General features: G+C 45.0%; 1 protein-coding gene across 1 annotated transcript in view; it reads right to left on the bottom strand.

The window, feature by feature from the left end:
* DHX15 (DEAH-box helicase 15) overlaps positions 1-12,058 on the bottom strand; it is a 48,764-nt gene extending 36,706 nt beyond the window's left edge. The window contains exons 1-3 of the mRNA XM_040966333.1: positions 11,816-12,058; positions 3,438-3,864; positions 1,842-2,035 (exon numbers count right to left, since the gene is read on the bottom strand). Coding sequence (XP_040822267.1) covers positions 1,842-2,035; positions 3,438-3,864; positions 11,816-11,886 — 692 coding nt within the window. The 5' untranslated portion in view covers positions 11,887-12,058. The remainder of the gene's footprint in view (positions 1-1,841; positions 2,036-3,437; positions 3,865-11,815) is intronic.
* Positions 12,059-17,969: the final 5,911 nt, after the last annotated feature.

Raw genomic sequence — 17,969 nt, forward strand, 5'->3', positions numbered from 1 at the left:
TTATGTGGTCGCTTATGCAATTCTTTTACAAATTACTCTACAAACGATAAACGTGTTACACTGAAGGCTCAATGAGATTAATCTTTCATTCAAAAGTACGCCTCACATCATAAAAACACAAAATTTTAAAAAATTCAATAGTAATGGGCCCAGTGCGGTGGCGCAGTGGTTAAGGTCCTCGCCTTGCACGCCCGGGATCCCATATCAGCGCCGGTTCTGGTCCCGGCGGCCCCTCTTCCCATCCAGCTCTCCGCCTGTGGCCCAGGAAGGCAGTCCAAAGCTTTGGGACCCTGCACCCGCGTGGGAGACCCGGAAGAGTCTCCTGGCTTCGGATCAGCATAGCATCATCCGTTGCGCTCACTTGGGGAGTGAATCATCGGACGGAAGATCTTCCTCTCTGTCTCTCCTCTCTGTATATCCGCCTTTCCAATAAAAATAAAATAAATCTTTAAAAAAAAAATTCAATAGTACTGTAACATCAAAGGGAGTGATAAATATCTAATTTCAAAAATGACAGAAAATTAAGTCAACATTATGATGCAAGATATTTTTTCAGAATTAAATACCAAACAATTTACAGGAAAACTACATGAAAAAGACTTTTTCATATGGAAGAGGAAAAAGGTCAGGATATAAATGAAACAAAATTAATATTGGTAAAGAGAAGTTATAAATTTGTAAGTCACTCTGCTGCTGTTTCTGCAGAATTTGAAAAATTCTATACTTCAAAGAAAATGGGAACACTTGCCTCTTAGCACAGGATTTCCTAGGAGTGCAGCTACCTCAGCCAAGTTTTCATCTAGACCCAAGTACCTGAGTCACTGCCTGCTGCCTAACGTGCCCAAGTGGAACTGGGACGTGGTACCAGGCCCTCGGGTATGAGCACCCCAAGGGGCAGCCCAACAGCTGCTTTCTTCCTTTTTTGTTTCTGATTAACGATTTACTTTTCAGAGAAAGATTGTCCATCCTCTGGTTCCCTCCAACACTGCAACAGCCGGAGTTTTGCTGCTCCTGATCCTGATCTGAAACCAGGAGCCAGGAGCTTCTTCTGGGTCTCCCCGAACAGGTGCAGGGTCCAAGGCAATGGGCTTTCCCAGGCCACAGGCAGGGAGCTGGACAGGAAGCGGAGCAGCCGAGACACTATTGGGAATCCAAAAGGCATTGCCAGTGCTTCTAGGCTGAAGATTAGCCAACTGAATCATTATTTCAGCCCTGACAAATCATTTAACTTTACTTAAAATCAACAAGCATGAAATAAGATTTTCAAAAGCATGACCACCAAGCAAAATATCACTTTGTTTGCAAAATTTAATTGTAAGATGAAGACAAGAAAAAGTGGTTAAAGAAACTCAGTATGACAAATCAATGTTATATACCACAGTCTTGAAGAACCAGAATAACTTTAAGAAGGCTCCAAGAGTATATTCCCAAAGATTTCCCTTTGAGTTCATTACTAAATATGTGTGACATGAGCTATAAAATATTGTTTGCTCTCCCAAATTAAGTTACATTCCACCCACACATAATCTCCTAAAAGTAGCTCTTTCTAATATTTATCACTTCATTTTTATCATATTTAAATAATTCACTAGACTTAAACTACTAAAACCATATTTTACAGTATAAGTAACATTTAAGATACAACACCAAATAGGAAAAATATGGACCTTCTACTGAATAGTTTCCAAAAAACACATTAGAAAGTCACCTACCAAGTCCAAGGTTTACTTTGGACTATTCAATTCTGAATATGGATAATTTCAGCTTCTACTATCAAAGTTTCCTTAATTAGCGACACGGAACTACAGGCAGAGAAAGCAACCATTTGTTAAGATACTTACTTAAGAATGGTTTTTGCGCTACTGCAGTCTTCAAATCGAATGGAGTAACCAACTTCCTGACCCAACATCACGTCCATTTCATCAGCAACTCTCTGAGCCACACTCATTGCAGCCACTCTCCTGGGCTGAGTACAGGCAACTCCTCTCTTCGGGCCTGGTAATGAGCGCATGTACTCCACACACCACTGTGGAATCTATCAAAAAATTACACACTTAGGTCAGTTCTATGCTTACCTATAGATATACTTAACATAAAGCACTTTATATCATTTCAACAATTTAAGACGAAATTCCCATAACTATGCCCTTGCTAATGGCTGAACTGCAGCTGCTTAAGTGTGTGTGTGTAAGTATCAATACGAGATGTCCTCTTTACTACCGAAAGTTAAACTTCTTGGATTTTATTTGCAGGACTACATCTTCCAACAGGCATAAGTCGATAACAAAGTTAATCTAATGGCCTAGCCAGCAAGTAATGAAGGTATGCCAAAAAGCGCTTGGGCACAGAGGTTGAAAAACCACTTGGGACACTCTCATCCCATTTTAGTGTCCCACTCTCTCCAGGAGGCAGCAGGGAACTGCTCAAGTAGCTGGGTTCCTGTCAGCAACACGGGAAACTCAGAGTTTCTGGTTTCTGACTCTGACCAGGCCCAGTCCCGGGAATCAGGGAATTTAGGTTATCTTCCAACATATACCTCTCAAACTTAAAACAACAAAAAATTGGGATGAAATTAATATTAGCTGTCTTACTTCCCTTCAAACTCCCAAGTGTCACATAATTCTACATATCAAGACTCCAAATCATTACAAACTCACCATTTTGTGTAATCAGTTCTGCCTCTACTTTCACTGCTAATAAATTCATCTCTGAAATAAGGCTGATCACATAAGGACCAGAATTTTAGAAGCTGAGTCCATTTTAACTGATACAACTACGTACACTTGATTTTAGCCACAAGAGAAGCAATGATACAACTATGTAAATCAGTGTAACCCATTTCTCCTTATTATGCTCATCTGTGGTTAATCATTTATTGCAGGGCTAAAGTAACAGTAAAAATTATATATGTAAAGTATTCAGAACCTACCTTCATCCAACTGCTTCTCAAAGGAGTACTCAAAAGTGATGATTTTTAACTATTAACATATTCATGTTCCCTCTCACATATTTCTTTTAGTTTCTAAATTCTCAATACAGTGATTTTTAAAAACCCTCAGCAATTCTTTTCCTAAATTCTGTAGGACAAGTGACTGGATCTCCTAATTTACAGGAGAGATAACCTCCAGGCAAAACATTAAGCAGCTGCCTGCAACACCTGCATACCCTTCAGGGCTGGGAAAGTATCACTCTGCCATATTGAAGGTTAAAAAAAAAGGAACAACAGGCCTGTTCTCTCCTACAATTTGCCAAGACAGACACTCCTTACAGGATTCGTTGACTTTGAAAGTCACGAAAATAAGTGCTCAAAATCAAATCGACTATTCTTCAAGCTGTTCTATAAGACAGACAAAGGGAATGACCAGTAGAATTAAATAAGCAACACTTGGTAAACTTGAGCATTAATAAAATACGTGCCATGGCATACATTAACTCACCTGTGTTGTCTTACCAGAGCCAGTCTCACCAACCAGTACAAATGACTGATGTCTAACCAAAATATCTGTGAATCTATCCTTGTATTCCCAAACAGGGAGCTGTAGCCTTTTCTTTAAAATATCGTAGTACCGAGGCGTATGGGGCAGGTTGGTGAACGGATTGATGCACTGGGGGAGTGACGTGTGCCCGGCATGCCCAGTGTGTGCCGAATGAGCCGAATGAGCCGAATGTGCCGAGTGGGCCGAGTGGGCCGAGTGGGACGCTTTTAGCGGCGGCAGTCCCGCGCTGAGCAGCATAGCATTCGTGGAGGCCCGCAATTCCTTCTCCTTCTCCTTCTCCCGCTCCCGCTCCCTATCTCCTCTATCTCGTTCTCGGTCTCGATCTTTGGACCGATCTTCACGATCCCGATCCCGATCTCGATCCTTCCTAAACATAAAAATTCACAGTTCAGAATCTGAATTTTACATAAAATACTCAAGGCAGCATCAGAGCCATAAAGAGTGTTAAGCATGCCATTACCAAATGAATAAAGATAAAATCCAGTGGATTACCCAACTACCACAAATAATGATCCACCACAAACAGCTTTTGCTTCCTTCATTGCTCCCCACCCCCACCGAAAAGGCAGATATGCAGAGAGGAGGTGTGACAGAGAGGAAGACCTTCTGGCCGATGATTCACTCTCCAAGTGAACACAAAGACAGGTGCTACGCTGATCCAGTGCCAGGAGCCATGAACCTCCTCCAGGTCTCCCATTCAGGTGCAGGGCCCCAAGGCTTTGGGCCATCCTCCACTGCTTTCTCAGTCAGGCCACAAGCAGGGAGCTGGATGGGAAGTGGAGCCACCGGGATTAAACCGGTGCCCATATGGGACCCCGGTGAGTTCAAGGTGAGGACTTTAGCCGCTAGGCTACTGCACCGGGGCCAGATGCGTCTCTTTGTTTCTGTACATTTTAACATAGGGTAACACAGGAATACAAATAAATCCCCATTGAGTCGCTAAATGAAAAACCTGGTCAGTAAACACGTACTACTTACAAGAAAAATCAATAAGAACTTTCATTCCGGGAATGGCACAACGGGCTAAACCTCCACTTGGGGATGCCTGTATCCCATACCCATGTTTTTATCAATTCCCATCTTTGCCTTCTGACCCAGCTTCCTGCCAATGCATCCTGGAAGGCCGAGGACGAGTCCCTGCCAGGCCCTGCCTAGGAGGCTGTATCCGAAAAATGAATCAGCAGATGAAGAGATCTTCTCTCAAATCAGTAAAAACGAACATGTTAAAAGCTTATTCCTTTACATTTTAGTCTTAAAAAAATAAAACACGGAAAATAACCTGTAAACCTATGTAGCATACTCAACCATGAAACAGTCAAGTCACAAGTAAGCGTCACTAAATTCTGGAATCTATTTCTAGTTGTTAGAGATGGTTCCTAACACAAAAATAAATTTAACATCATCTATGGTAGGTAACCAAATAGGCGTCCCTGCCTGCCACGGAGTTGCTCCTAAGAGACCACTGAAGGGCTGCTGGTGGGAGCAAAGTAATTATACATACTCACCCCAGCAACCCAGCTTACTCTAGAGCAAATGAGGTGGCAGCCCGGCGTTTGCATCACACTTGAAACAGTGAGGCAACATGGAGCTCCATCAGCCCTTAAGTGCGTCATAATTCCCCACCCGTAACACACAAAAGAACACACTGCTTATATCCCAAATACACAGCAGAGCAGGACAGAGTACTAATCTCTGCAATATGTGTCAGCTGGGCAATAATACGTCCTCTTAGAATACAGGTAACAAACTAAATTCAGCACCGAGTTAAGACAGTTCCCACAGAAGTGCTCCTTCTATCCCAATATTCACCTTCCACAGAATTAGAGTGCTACAATTCTCTGAACGTATTTGACCAAAAAAGGTATCAGTAATAGTTAAAATTTTAAAAAAGCCAAACAACACCAAACACAATGAAAAGTCAAGCAATTAAAACTTTAGTTCAGCTCTATCTTTAGAATATACCATCAACTATCCTCTCTCTTCTCTCATCCTGCGCCTGGTATAAGGTGTTCAATAATTAAATAAGGGTTTAACTGCCCCAAAATGCAAATGGGAAATAGTTTCTAACAAGGCACACAGAAATATGCCCAGCATGAGAATCATTTCAGTTGCAAATGGTTCCAAGACAGGACATCTTAAAGACCACCGAACACAGAGCTAAAAAAAAGAACCCCCAAAGAACATCAGCTCTTTTTTAAAAAGGATTTTGTTTGAGCAGTCCCTGATGGGGGAAACAGTTCACTTCTGAAAACTTGGGGTATTAAAATGCCTCTTGGGACGGCAGGCATCCAGTCTAAGGGTGTTCAGGCTTTCTGCCAATACATACTCTGGAAGCAGCAGACCAAAGAGTGGGGTCCCAGCCACCCACAGGGGAGACCCTCAGGCATCTGGGGAGTAAACCAGAGGGCAGGAGATCTCTGTCTCTCCCTCTCACAAAAAAAATAAATAAATAAAAATAAAGAACACATTTAGGAAACTGAAGAACAAATAAGCCACATATATTGCTTGGCTGAAGTACCATCTATACTAACAAAGGTGTGCAAACGGTTTTCACTTCACCAGCTTTACCAACCAGACTACAACCAGGATGCACGGGATGCATTCTAAAGACAAAGATTAGAACCAGTACTGTGCAGCAGTCGTGGAAGAGATGCCTGCAACACTAGAATCCCCCATGAGAGTGGATTTCAAGTCCTGCCGTTCCACTTGCAATCCAACTACCTGCTAATGCTCCTGGGAAAATGACAGATGCAGGCTCAAGAGCCTGGGCCCCTGCCACCCACACGGAGACCTGGATGGCATTCCCAGCTCGTGCTTTGGCCTGCCCCCACGCTGTCACTGCAGTCATTTGGGGAGTAAGCCAATGGATGGAAGTCCTCTTCTAAAAGCATCTTCGATAAATAAAACATAGTGGGATCACAGCTATATAACCACAGGTAAGGTAGAAACTTCCAGCTACAAAATGAAAGCAATAAAACAGTTTCCTGAATTAAAACAAAGCAACAGGGATCAGTGAGTTGAGCCACAGCCTGGGATGTCTGCATCCCAGAGTGGCTGGCTTAAGTCCCTACTATTCCGCAGTTTCAGTCTCGTTTTGGCTCCTGGCTTCAACCTAGCCCATCTATAGTCCCAGTTTTTGAGAGCATTCAGGGCATGAACCCTAAACCAAAGATCTCTCTCTCTCTAGTACTCCCTATCTTTCAAATAAATAAAATACCCTTTTTTCCAGAGTCACCAGGAAGAAAGTAAAGGACAAATTTAATCACCTAAAGTGTTATCTCTGGTTCAAACTGTCCAGACCCTCAATAGGGGTAGGAAGAATAAAAATGAGAATCCAAAACTTTAGCTGTGTAAGTGTACATAACTTGCTATCCATGTGCTTCATTTTTTCTTAAAAGAAATCGTTTTTGGACAAAGAATCATAGTAAACATCTACTAATTCAGATGTTTTAAAAATTCTCAAAACAGTGATTTATAATTAGTCACGACACTACACAGACAATGGCAGTTGCTGAGCTAGCCTCTCTGTTACTGCCACGTGCCAGCTCAACCTTGCTTTGGCATTTAAATTATGTTTGTGATACATCATCCTTCCTTGTGTACAAAATGTGAGTACTGGAATCTTTAGAAGTAGCAAAAGATTAACTGATTTAATGTATGTAATGTGCTTGGATGGTTAGCACGTTGAAAATGTCCAATAAATACTGGTTATCACTGTTTGCTTCTCAATTACAATATATTAAAATTCTATTTGGAGTAACAGCTATTAAAGCACAGTAAACTGGCAAGTAAAGTCAGAATATTTCACATCACTTTTTCTATGGTAGTCTTAGTTCACCCCAGGCACCGTGGCATGACAGGTAAAGCTATTGTTTATAGCACCAGTACCCCTATGGACGCTGGTTCAAGTCCCAGCTGTTCTATTTCCAATCCAGCTTTCTGCCAGTGTGTCTGGGGAGGCTGCGGAAGATGGCCCCAAATCTTCGGGCCCTCGCACCCACTTGGCAGATCCAGGAAGCTCCTGGCTCTGGACTGCCCCAGTTACACCCACTGCAGCATTTGGGTGGAAGATCTCTCTCTCTCTAACCCTGCCTTTCAAGTAAACAAATGAATCTTTAAAGTTTATAAAAACCCCATAATTAATTATATTATGTATGGAAATGTACACACATTGACATTCATCATATTCAGTTCTCATTTATAAATTAATGACACCTAAAAATTGTGTAAATACCAATGATAACAAGTTCCAATACACTTTTTGACTGGATTACTACGCAGTCAATGAATAGGATGTATTTAAATGTGCATGAAAAATAAAACTGGCTAAGTATAAAACTTCAAATCCACCCAGTTTCACTGACACGTGATTTCCATGTACTTTCTCTAGCACCTTTGCAATCTAGTTAATATTTCTGAGTGGGAAAAAAAAAAAGAGCATAGAATAACACCTTTAAAAAGATCCTGAGGGGGCCCAGTGCAGTGGCCTAGCGGCTAAAGTCCTCACCTTGAACGTGCCAGGATCCCATATGGGTGCTGGTTCTAATCCTGGTGGCTCCACTTCCCTTCCAGCTCCCTGCTTGTGGCCTGGGAAAACAGTCGAGGACGGCCAAAAGCTTTGAGACCCTGCACCCGTGTGGGAGACCCGGAAGAAGTTCCTGGCTCCTGGCACTGGATCAGCGCAGCACTGGCCACTGCGCTCACTTGGGGAGTGAATCATCGGATGGAAGATCTTCCTCTCTGTCTCTTCTCTCTATATATCTGACTTTCCAATAAATAAATAAATCTTAAAAAAAAAAAAAAAAGATCCTGAGGGCCTGGCACAGTAGCCTAGTGTCTAAAGTTGTTGGCCTTGCAAGCACCAGGCTCCCATTTGTGTGCTGGCTCGTATCCAGGATGCTCCACTTCCCATCCAGCTTCCTGCCTATGGCCTGGGAAAGCAATGAAGACAGCACAAAGCCTTGGGACCCTGCACCCATGTGGGAAACCCAGAAGAAACTCCTGGCTTTGGAACAGCTTAGCTCTGGCTGTTGTGGCCACTTGGGGAGTGAATCACTGGATGGAAGATCTTTCTCTCTGTATTTCCGCCTTTACAATAAATATTAATAAATCTTTAAAAAGATCCTGATATTAAACACAGTTCATATTTTCAACTAAAATGCAAGAGATCATTTCATCAAATGTTCAGAGAAATTAAAACATATATCTCTGTGTATGCACATTTCTTGCAATCCTGGAGCAAAGTGCTAAAAGTCAATCTAACAGAGAACTAATGTAATGAAAATGTGTTTATATATAAACTTGGGTTCTTAAAAAAAAAAACTCATGCAAAGCACACATTACCAAAAAACATGTGATCAACTTTTTTCCAACTAAACTGTTATGTCTACATCTAAAGATCTATTTTGAAGAATTAAGGATAAGACACCATTTTTAAAAGCCCACCCTATCAAGAGTAACATGAACAAATACTACTAAAATTGAAGAACCAACATTAAATTGATGGCAAGCCTGGTGGAAAGGTGAAATGAATGCTTTATGAAGTTGATTGGAACAAAGAAATCAAGAATTTACAAAGGGACAGTTCATTCTAATAACAATCTACTGAACACAATACTAGACCATTCACATGAATGCACAAGACAATAATTAATCTTGCTCATGCTCTAACATAAGAGGATCAATAATTAAAAGTCAATACCAGACTACATGTAGTTCATTTAACACAATGCTTTAACTGAAAAGTAGAGACAGTGAGTGGCAAGTGCTCTCTCTCACACTGGTTCCCTCCCTGGATGCCAGCAAGGGGACAAGGCCAGGCAGAGCCAGGAGGGAGAACATCTAAGTGTGGGCGCTACCAGGACCCGGGCCAGCACCTGTGGCATTAGCAGGATGGCGGGCTGATGGAGGATGAGGACAGCCCTAGCGATGGCCAGAACACCAGCGCCAAAGGACAAGCAGACTGCTCTCCTGGAGCATTCCTTTAAATCACCAGTACAACCCGGGAAACAAAGCACAATCAAAACAATGACTACTAAGAGGTCAAAACCAAGCAGCCTAAACTGTATGAACAGAGACGGCTCTTTTCTGAAGACGGCTCTTTTCACCCACATCCAGGTGAAAAAAACAGACAAGGCCAAAATATGTAACAAAAATCTACAACGTCTCCAAGAACGAGGAAACAATCACACAGGTGTGCAGGACCAGCTCCCTCTCTCAAATGCCAAGCATGTATCAGGGATCGGACCCCCCCCCCCCAGTCATTCTATTCCAACCTGATCTGACAGCCATCAACAACATGGTAGCCAGAAGACCTGCAATCTATCTCTGCTTCACAAGATCAAGAATCATGTGTGCTCCACTTTGCCAACTCACTGAACCCGCCATTACAACAGGCTGTAGTGACCGACTACAGCATTAGGCCGCCAACTTCAAGGGAAAAGCAGTGTTCCAGACCTGGCTGTAAACTTGCACCAGCCGCCTTAACTCTGATCTCCACTTTCCCTCCCTTGAGTCAAACTCATTCTACTCTTCAAAGGGACTTCCAGTTTCTCGGTGTCTAGGACACACAGCTCAGCGAGTTTTGGCTTGCATGGTTGTTTACCTGCAGAACAGAAGCTAAAAAGAGGCTGTTCTATAGCGTTACCACATTGTACGACATAGTATAAACCTAAAAACCTTACAAGGGCCCAGCCAGCTAAAGTCCTCACCTTGAACGCACCAGGATCCCATACGGGCACTGGTTCTAATCCTGGTGGCTCCACTTCCCTTCCAGCTCCCTGCTTGTGGCCTGGGAAGGCAGTCGAGGATGGCCCAAAGCTTTGGGACCCTGCACCCACGTGGGCTATCTGGAAGAAGATTCCTGGATCCTGGCTTTGGATCGGCATAGCATCGGCCATTGCGCTCACTTGCAGAGTGGATCATTGGACGGAAGATCTTCCTCTCTGTCTCTCCTCCTCTCTGTATATCTGACTTTCCAATAAATAAGTAAATCTTAAAAAAAAAAAAAAACCTTCAAAATTATGACACACCCTAATCCCCATATTTAATCATTCAATATACAAAAAAGCATGAAAATAAATTCTATCCTGACAATACACTGCCACTAACTAGATGGCTGGAAATTAACCCAAATGAAGTATGGGTAAATAAAATTCCAGGATTCTTCCCACACTCACACAAAAAAATCAAGCAAAATATCAACAGCAGGATTTTGTGCGGTTTTTGTTTGTTTTTTGGTCTGTATTCCCCCCCAAAATATCTCTGTACTTTAGTAACACAAAACATATCCCGCACTGGGAAGTAATTTTGATGCAACTACTTGCATACTAAATCCCTCCCTAACTTTAACGAACGTCTAAGAGAACAGGAAAAAAATCAGCGAAGACGAGAAGTATGTTCTAAGTATTTTAACTCTGAGCTGCCCATGCACATCGCTTTGCCATAAGAAAAACTAACAATGTGCTGTGCAAAGGGCTCCCAGGCTGGAAAAGCTACTCTGAGGGAGAATGGGAAGCAGATCTGAGACTGAAAAATGCATGAATAACGCATGTTTTCCAACTCCCAGCCCACCAGGATGCCCAGGAAGTGGTTCTAAGCCAAGAAAGAGAAATAAAGGCGATGGCGGGAGCGTGGGCAGAGAGCGGAAGTTTGCTTGGTCTCCACTCTGAATGGACCGGGCTCGCTCTCCCGCGCCAAACTACAAACTCGGCCGCCTCCCGGCCTGCTCTGGGCGACTCCACGTTTTCCTTTCTCCCGACAGGGCCTCGCGTCTCCCTTCCCCCGAGGACGCCTGGCTGGTTCGCCGCGCTCAACACTCGCCACCCCCCCAGCCTCCTACCCCAGCACCCCGCGGCTTTCTTCACTTTCCGCGCTCCCCCGATCGCGCTCCCGCCCGGGTCCTCTGCGCCCACGAGCACCCGGTGCCCTTGGAAGCGCACCCGCGCGCGCCTCGCCGCGCCCTCCCTCGGCGCAGGGCCTCGCTCGGGGATCCAGGCCACGAGGTCCCGGGATGGCTCCCCGCTCCCCAGGGACTCCCACCCGGGTCGGCCTGCGGGACCAGGCGCCCGCGCGACCCCCACGGGCCCCTCCGTCCTCCCGACCCGGCCGCAGACATACCCCCTTCCCCATCCCCCCGCGCCCTTGCTGCGCCCAACGGGCGCCGCTCGGCCCACGACCCGCCACTGGTGAACCGAGCGGCGAGGAAAACAAAGGCTCGGGTTCCGGGGCTCCCTTCGGCCAGGCTGGCCTGGGCCGGCTCCCCGCCAGGCCCCCCAACAAAGCCCAAGCCGCTGCCTCGCGCCCCGGGCCTGGCTTACCCATCGGTCCCCGCACGCTTCTTGCCGGAGGGGTAATCCTCCCCCAAGTCCAACCGGTGGCGCTTGGACATCTTCGCACTCTTGAAGCGGGCGGTTACAAAAGCAGAGAAAGAAGAGGAGCTGGCGGCTGTTTCCGCGCAGTCGAGGACGGTGCCTTAACTCTGGAGGACCCCCCACCCCTCCCGCTACAACAGCCCACACCGTGCGGCCGGAACCGGGAGCTAAAATGGCGGCGGCGACGAGGGCTGGGCCTGCGCGCGCGCTCCCGCAGCGTGCGTCCCGTGCGTGCGAGCGTGGTGCGCGCGCACGCCGCCAGAGGCGGGAACCCGGAGCGCGCGGCGCGGGCCGTACCTCCCCGTCCCTGGGCGCTGAGCTTCTTCCCTGGTTGTTGCGCGGGACCGTGCGCGCTTGCAGCGAGGTGTTGAGTTATGACTCTGGTATTTACACTCGGCTTCAAAGTCGCCTTGCCCCTCTGACGCGGGAAATGCAGAAAGTCCAGGCCCAGGTAGGAAATCCTGTGTATCCGTGGCTTAAGGGCCCAGCCAAGTTGAGAGACACATGATGCCACACATGGAATGACTGTTGTGTAACTCGAGATCCAGAACGTGTGTCATAGGTGGGCCCGACGGGGTGGCCTAGCAGCTGAAGTTCTTGCCTTGCATGCGCTAGCATCCCATATGGGCACCGGTTCTAATCCCGGCAGCCCCACTTCCCATCCAGCTCTCATCCAACTTGTGGCCTGTGAAAGCAGTCGAGGACAGCCCAAACCTTTGAGACCCTGCACTTGCGTAGGAGACCTGGAAGAAGCTTCTGGCTCCTGGCTTCGGATGGGCTCAGCTGCGGCCATTGAAGTCACGTGGGGAGTGAACCAGCAGATGGAAGATCTTCCTTTCTGTTTCCCCTCCTTTCTGTATATCTGACTTTCCAATGAAAATAAAATAATTCTTAAAAAAAAATCAGTTACAGATGTTACCGGAACATTGGACAAAAGATTGGCAGTAAAGGCACAATCTCTTTTATTTTCCCGTGTACATGGTTTGAGTTCCACGCTGTTAACCTTAGCGCTGTCATTCTTGCAGGGACTAGGTAGGTGGGTGTCATAGGTGTGGAAACTGAGGCTGAGACAGGCTAAGACATTACACAGCCATTAGGGCTGTGTCTAATGGACAGGACAAGATGAGCCCTGTGACCTGTATGGTTAACTCACCCAAGATCCTGCTTGCTGGTTTACATTCTCTCTCACAAGAAATGCAAGAGAAAAAGATCTTTGGACCAACCCAAGGAAGATCATACGGTTTGTGATGATTTTGAAGATTTGTTGCATTTATTTGTAAGGCAAAGTTAAAGAGAGAGAGAGGTCTTCTCTCCACTGGTTCACTCACCAGATGGCCACAACAGGAGGAACTGGACCAAGCCAAGAGCTAAGTGCTTACCCAGCTCTCGCACAGAGCTCGGAAATGGGTCAGAGGAAGCAGAACCGCATTGCAGGGAGCAGCTTAACCCCCTGTGCCGCAGCACTGTCCTCCCACATGCTGGTTTTCATGATATTCTCAGAATTGCAGTGTTGCAACTAAATACTCCTTTAATGTTGCCACTGACAAAGATGATTTTTATTTTTGTACCAAATCCTCATTCCAAAGTTAACACAAAGTATATTTTTTTCGTTTATAAAATAGCACAAGTTCCTATGCCAATGAAAACCCTGGAAAGTAAAAACCATGAATGTGGGAGACGATAGAACTCATCCCCAGAGCGGATGTCCCCCTCAGCCTTCTGCCTGTTTCCAGAGAATGTTCTATTTTCTTCTCTTGTTCTTTGGCAATTAGACAACACTCTGGCCTGTTACTGTACAGACTTAATCACCTAGAGATAACACCCAGTGCAACTGACCAGCTACAGATCCTGAGCCAGCGGTGGCCCATCCTGAATTAAAAAGGAATGATACTATTTAATGCATGTAAAGCACCCACTGTGAGCCAGACACCATCAGTGTCGCATTTTGGCCCATGTGAAGCTTATAGCCACCATGAGCTAGGTGCCATGGGTTACACTCACCTGCAAGAGAGAAAGCTGATGGGCGAAGAAGAGCCGACCTATTGCAGCTAAGATGGCAGTTCTGCGGGGTTGTGCGCTCAACTGCTGTGTTATGTTGCTGCTGATAAACAGGCGTTCTCACTGCACGTGATTCTCCTGGGGTTTACCACTGACATGAGGACTCGCATCTGACAAATCCGACTTTGTACATTGTCAACTAAAGCGCTGTTGCACAGCCCTCTCAAAGGGCTATTCGAGATTTTGAAGATCTGAATCCTAACCCTAGAGCCCACCGCTAACCCCCACCTTGTATCACTATTGCCCATCACTTAATTACTGAATTTATTAATTCATTCAACAAATATTTAAGTATAGACATTGATTTCAGAACTGGAGAAAGAGGGACAAACACAATAGCCATATTTCCTATCTTTGTGAAATTTGCCAAAGGGAGAGAGAGAGATGGGCATTCAATAGCTACGCTCATATGTAACTGTGTTGTCCAGCTGCAAGGACAGGCCGGGCTCTGAGAATGTGTAACAAGTGGCCTTGATTCAGGCTCGGGGAAAGAGAGGGCCTCTGCAAGGAAACATCTAGACAAAGAGAAAAAATGCAGGTATGTTAGCCAAGCAAAGAGGGAGAGAAGCGTTTCAGGCAGAGTAAAACAATCTGCAAAGGCCCTGGAACCTAGAGTCAGCTGCATTTCACGGACACACATGTGAAAGGTGTGACCCTGCTGCTACACAAACTTCATGGAAATGCAAATTGTGAAAAAGACTGATCAGATTTCAAAATCTTGTGCACCAAAACAAACTTTTTTGCTAATTCTGCTCTTGTAGTTCCCTCACATCAAAAGGGACCATGACACCCTCCAGAGAAGCTAAGACTTTATCCTTGGCAAAGCAATAAAGAGGAAAAGCAGGGGTCGATGTTGGGCAGAGCTGACACTGGCACCCATTTTAGGTACCAGTTAGAGTCCGGCTGCTCCTTTTATCCAACTCTCTGTAAACAGCCTGGGGGAAGCAGCTGGAGACAGCCCAGTTCCTGGACAGCTGCCTCCACCTTACAGACCTGAATGAGTTTCCTGACTCCTAAGGCAACCAGTTGATGGATAATATCTTTCAAAGTGTGTCGCTCTGTGTAACTCTTTCAAATAAAGAAATCTTTTAAAAAGGAAAATAAAAGAAAGGAAGATAAAGGAAAGAAAAGAAGGAAAACAATAAAGTCACTGGTGAGGTTATTGCTGTGATTAATTTGCCAATCTTCCTCTTTGAGTTCTCTCTAGCTAAAAATGCACTCTAGAAAGAATCATCAGTACTACTTTTGATTGTTTTATCCCCTCTCTGCTACATTGAAGAGCTCGACATAGTTACAAAATACTTTGGGTGCTATGATTGGCCATCAAAATCATACTTCCAAAGTGAGACTCCCTCAGGCGCTGGGAAAGCTGCCTGGAAACATCCTCAAGGCAACCCTCGGGAAGAGCCATCATAAAGCACAGCTGCCCGCCAACAGGATGGGAGTTAGGGATGCAGTGCCCTGGCCCTCACCACTCATGTTTGAAACTACTCCCTCCACATGTCCCGGGAGAAAGACACAAACCCAATAACTTAAGCATCACCACTGCTTCCCAGGATCTGCATCTATCTGAAGCTGGAACGAGGAGCCAGATCTTGGAATTGAATCTTGTAGGATATGGACACTTTAACCACCAACTAAGTGTCTGCCCTGATCTTCTTTCCCTTTTTTGTTCCTTTTTTTTTTTGTTTGTTTCTACTGATCTTTGTTGGTGAGATATGTCTCCTAAAGGCAGCAAAAACATGAATTGATGGGTTTTGCTTTTTTAATCCAGTCTAGGAATCTATGTTTGATTAATGAGTTTAAGCCATTTACATTCAGGGTTAGTATTTTTTTTTTTTATTGGAAAGTCAGATATACAGATAGAAGGATAGACAGATAGGAAGATCTTTTGTCCATTGATTCACTCCCCAGTCTGATCCAAAGCCGGGAGCCAGGAGCCTCTTCCAGGTCTCCCATCTGGGTGCAGGGTCCCAGGGCTTTGGGCCATCCTCCTCTGCTTTCCCAGGGCACAAGCAGGGAGCTGGATGGAAAACGGGCTACTGAGATTAGAACCGTCACACATGCTGGTGCTTGCAAGGTGAGGACTTTAGCCACTAGGCTACCATGCCGGGCCTATATAGTCATAGTTAATATGAATGGTTGTAATTTGGTTCTGTCATTTTAGCAATGGGTTGTTCATTGATTTAGTCTTCTGTTGTTATTTTACTGGCATGTTCTTTACATTTTCCTTTGGTGGATGATATCCTTTTTCTCTGTCAACAGAGCATCTTTAAGTATCATTTGTAGGGCAGGTTTGGAAGAAGCATATTCTTTTAACGTTTCTTCCAAAATTCTTTGGAAGAATTTTGTTTCATTTACAAAGACAAAGGAAAGTTTTGCTGGGTATTTTATCTTGGGCCAACAATTTTTTGCTTTTAGAATCTGGAATATGTTGCTCCATTATTTTCTGGCCAGTAGAGCTTCCTGTGAAAGCTCTGCTGAGAGTTTAATTTACATTCCTCTGTATGCTAATTGATTTTTTTCATGTGCACATTTGAGGATTTTTTCCCTGTATTCAATTGAAGAGCTTGATTACCATCTGTTGTGGTAAAGATCACATTTGGTCAGCCCTGTTGGGAGTTCTGTTGCCCCTCCTGGATGTTGTTTCCCAATTCTTTCTCTAGATTAGGAAAATTTCCCCTTATTATTTTATTGAATACATTTTTAAACCCAGCTTCTCTTTCTGCACCTTCTAGGGTTCCCATAACACTTTTTTTTTTTTAAGATTTACTTATTTTTATTACAAAGTCAGATATACAGAGAGGAGGAGAAACAGAGAGGAAGATCTTCCATCCGATGATTCACTCCGCAAGTACCCGCAACAGCCAGTGCCTTGCTGATCCAAAGCCAGGAGCCAGGAAAATTCTCCAGGTCTCCCACACGGGTGCAGGGTTCCAAGGCTTTGGGTCATCCTCGACTGCTTTCCCAGGCCACAAGCAGGGAGCTGGAAGGGAAGTGGAGCTGCCAGGCTTAGAACTGGCATCCATATGGGATCCAGGTGCGTTCAAGGTGAGGATTTTTTGCCACTACGCCACTGCACTGGGCCCAGATTCCCATAACTCTTACATTTGGCCTTTTAATAGTGTCTTTCAATTCTTGAATACTTTTTTTAAACTTGACCTAGCTCTGCTTCCAGCTTTTTGTTTGGTTCTGCTTGGTGACAGGAAATATTTTCTAATTCTGAGATTCTTTCTTTTGCCTCCTTTGTTCTATTTTGGAGTCTCTCCACTGTCACAGACAGAGAAACATTAGTCAGTGTGAAGCAGAGAGTGCATATTCCAGGGAATAGGAGAGGACAGAACGACAACAGAGGGCTCCTGGAGATTGACAGACATGGGAAAGCAGTAGACACAATGGTGTGGTGTTGCAGTGACGGATACCCCAGCTGCATTCAGAGAGCAGCTCTCTGAACTGCACTGGCAGCCGGATCTCCAGCAGCAATAAGGTACGGGTAGCCCTCAGATCTGATGGACAGAAGATCAAGAACTCTAGTAGTGGCACATCAGGTGCCATTTTGTGCAGTGTGGCAAAGGCTTTAGGACTGCAGGGACAACAGTGAGCTACACGTGCTTTGAGCCTGGAGTGAATTCATTGAGCTCAGTACATTACCCTGGTCCCACAGGGAAAATAATACCAACTTTGGCATGTATGGGTCATAATAGATTCATGTGGCCCTCAGACCTAACAGCCAGTAGGTTCTGGCAAGATCAGCACCACCAACAACCTAGCTATATAGGATACCTGGTGTCTCCCTAATCCTGGGAACTGCTCAGACTGTAAGAGGGGGAATGGTTGTACAGACAAGGATGCGGTTTCAGCATGGTATCACAGAAGGCAGAGAGTGCTGAGCCAGGAGCTTGCGCTATGGAGACTGTGGTGGAAGTGTAACATAAGCATTTAAAACTGCAAGGACAGCAGTGAGCTGCACGTGCTCTGAGCTCACTGGTCCCACTGGGAAAATAATACTGACTTTGACATTGTGCGAGTCAAAAATCTGGGA

Source organism: Ochotona curzoniae, unplaced genomic scaffold, assembly GCF_017591425.1.
Source record: "Ochotona curzoniae isolate NIBS_2020 unplaced genomic scaffold, NIBS_Ocur_1.0 scaffold_4505, whole genome shotgun sequence".
NCBI lineage: Eukaryota > Metazoa > Chordata > Mammalia > Lagomorpha > Ochotonidae > Ochotona > Ochotona curzoniae.